The sequence below is a fragment of the Oncorhynchus keta genome, unplaced genomic scaffold, assembly GCF_023373465.1.
Source record: "Oncorhynchus keta strain PuntledgeMale-10-30-2019 unplaced genomic scaffold, Oket_V2 Un_contig_17384_pilon_pilon, whole genome shotgun sequence".
NCBI classification, from domain to species: Eukaryota; Metazoa; Chordata; class Actinopteri; order Salmoniformes; family Salmonidae; genus Oncorhynchus; species Oncorhynchus keta.
In genome coordinates, this window is record NW_026280415.1 from 147,501 (window position 1) to 149,117 (window position 1,617).

At 47.9% G+C, this 1,617-nt stretch overlaps 1 protein-coding gene across 1 annotated transcript in view; it reads left to right on the top strand.

Moving 5' to 3' along the window:
- Positions 1–1,048, top strand: part of LOC127919694 (protein NEL-like) — a gene marked incomplete at its 3' end in the record, with an annotated part of 96,653 nt that extends 95,605 nt beyond the window's left edge. Inside the window, exon 15 of the mRNA XM_052503475.1 lies at positions 966–1,048. Within this exon, the coding sequence (XP_052359435.1) occupies positions 966–1,048 (83 nt within the window). The remainder of the gene's footprint in view (positions 1–965) is intronic.
- Between the last annotated feature and the right edge of the window lie 569 nt (positions 1,049–1,617).

The following is a 1,617-nucleotide window of genomic DNA, read 5'->3' on the forward strand; positions in this document are numbered from 1 at the left end:
TGTCCTGTTACTGTATGTCTAGGAAGGATCCAACATAGCATCATCTGTCCTGTTACTGTATGTCTAGGAAGGATCCAGCATATGCATCATCTGTCCTGTTACTGTATGTCTAGGAAGGATCCAGCTGTTAGTGATAGGAAGCATCCTGTTCTATGTCCTGTTACTGTATGTCTAGGAAGGATCCAACATAGCATCATCTGTCCTGTTACTGTATGTCTAGGAAGGATACAACATAGCATCATCTGTCCTGTTACTGTATGTCTAGGAAGGATCCAACATAGCATCATCTGTCCTGTTAGTGATGTCTAGGAAGGATCCAACATAGCATCATCTGTCCTGTTACTGTATGTCTAGGAAGGATCCAACATAGCATCATCTGTCCTGTTACTGGGGAAGGATAGCATCATCTGTCCTGTTACTGATGTCTAGGAAGGATCCAACATAGCATCATCTGTCCTGTTACTGTTACTGATGTCTAGGAAGGATCCAACATAGCATCATCTGTCCTGTTACTGTATGTCTAGGAAGGATCCAACATAGCATCATCTGTCCTGTTACTGTATGTCTAGGGAAGGATGCATAGCATCATCTGTCCTGTTATGTCTAGGAAGGATGTAGCATCATCTGTCCTGTTAGTGATGTCTAGGAAGGATCCAGCATAGCATCATCTGTCCTGTTACTGATGTCTAGGAAGGATCCAACATCATCTGTCCTGTTACTGTATGTCTAGGAAGGATCCAGCATAGCATCATCTGTCCTGTTACTGTATGTCTAGGAAGGATCCAGCATAGCATCATCTGTCCTGTTACTGTATGTCTAGGAAGGATCCATCATAGCATCATCTGCTCCTGTTAGTGAAGGAAGGATCCAACATCATCTGTCCTGTTACTGCATGTCTAGGAAGGATCCAGCATAGCATCATCTGTCCTGTCCGAGACTAATTCCTCCCCTCCTATGTCCCCCAGCTTTGTGTGATGGTTTGTGCCAGAATGGAGGATCCTGTGTAAGCCCGGACACCTGTATCTGTCAACAGGGTTCACTGGGGAGTGTGAGACAGGCAAGAAACACAGGTGGGGGAGGAAGAGGGATTCAGGGGAGGTGGGGGAGGAAGGGGGAGTTAGGAATAGATGGGGGAGTTAAAGGGAGTTAGGGTAGAGGGAGGAAGGAAGGGAGGAAGGAAGGGGGAAAGAAGAAGGAAGGAAGGAAGGAAGGAAGGAAGGAAGGAAGGAATAGGAAGGGGGAGAGGAATAGTGGGAGTTGGGGGTAGACCTAAGGGGGAGTTAGGGGTAGATAGGAAGGCAGGGAGGAAGAGGGATTAGGGGGAATAGGGGAAGGAGAGGGAGAGTTAGGGGTAGAATAGGAAGGCAGGGGAGAGTTAGGGGTAGAATAGGAAGGCAGGGAGAGTTAGGGGTAGGAATAGGAAGGCAGGGAGAGTTAGGGGTAGAATAGGAAGGCAGGGGAGAGTTAGGGGGTAGAATAGGAAGGCAGGGAGAATTAGGGGTAGAATAGGAAGGCAGGGAGAGTGAGGGGTAGAATAGGAAGGCAGGGAGAGTTAGGGGTAGAATAGGAAGGCAGGGGAGAGTTAGGGGTAGAATAGGAAGGCAGGGAGAGTTAGGG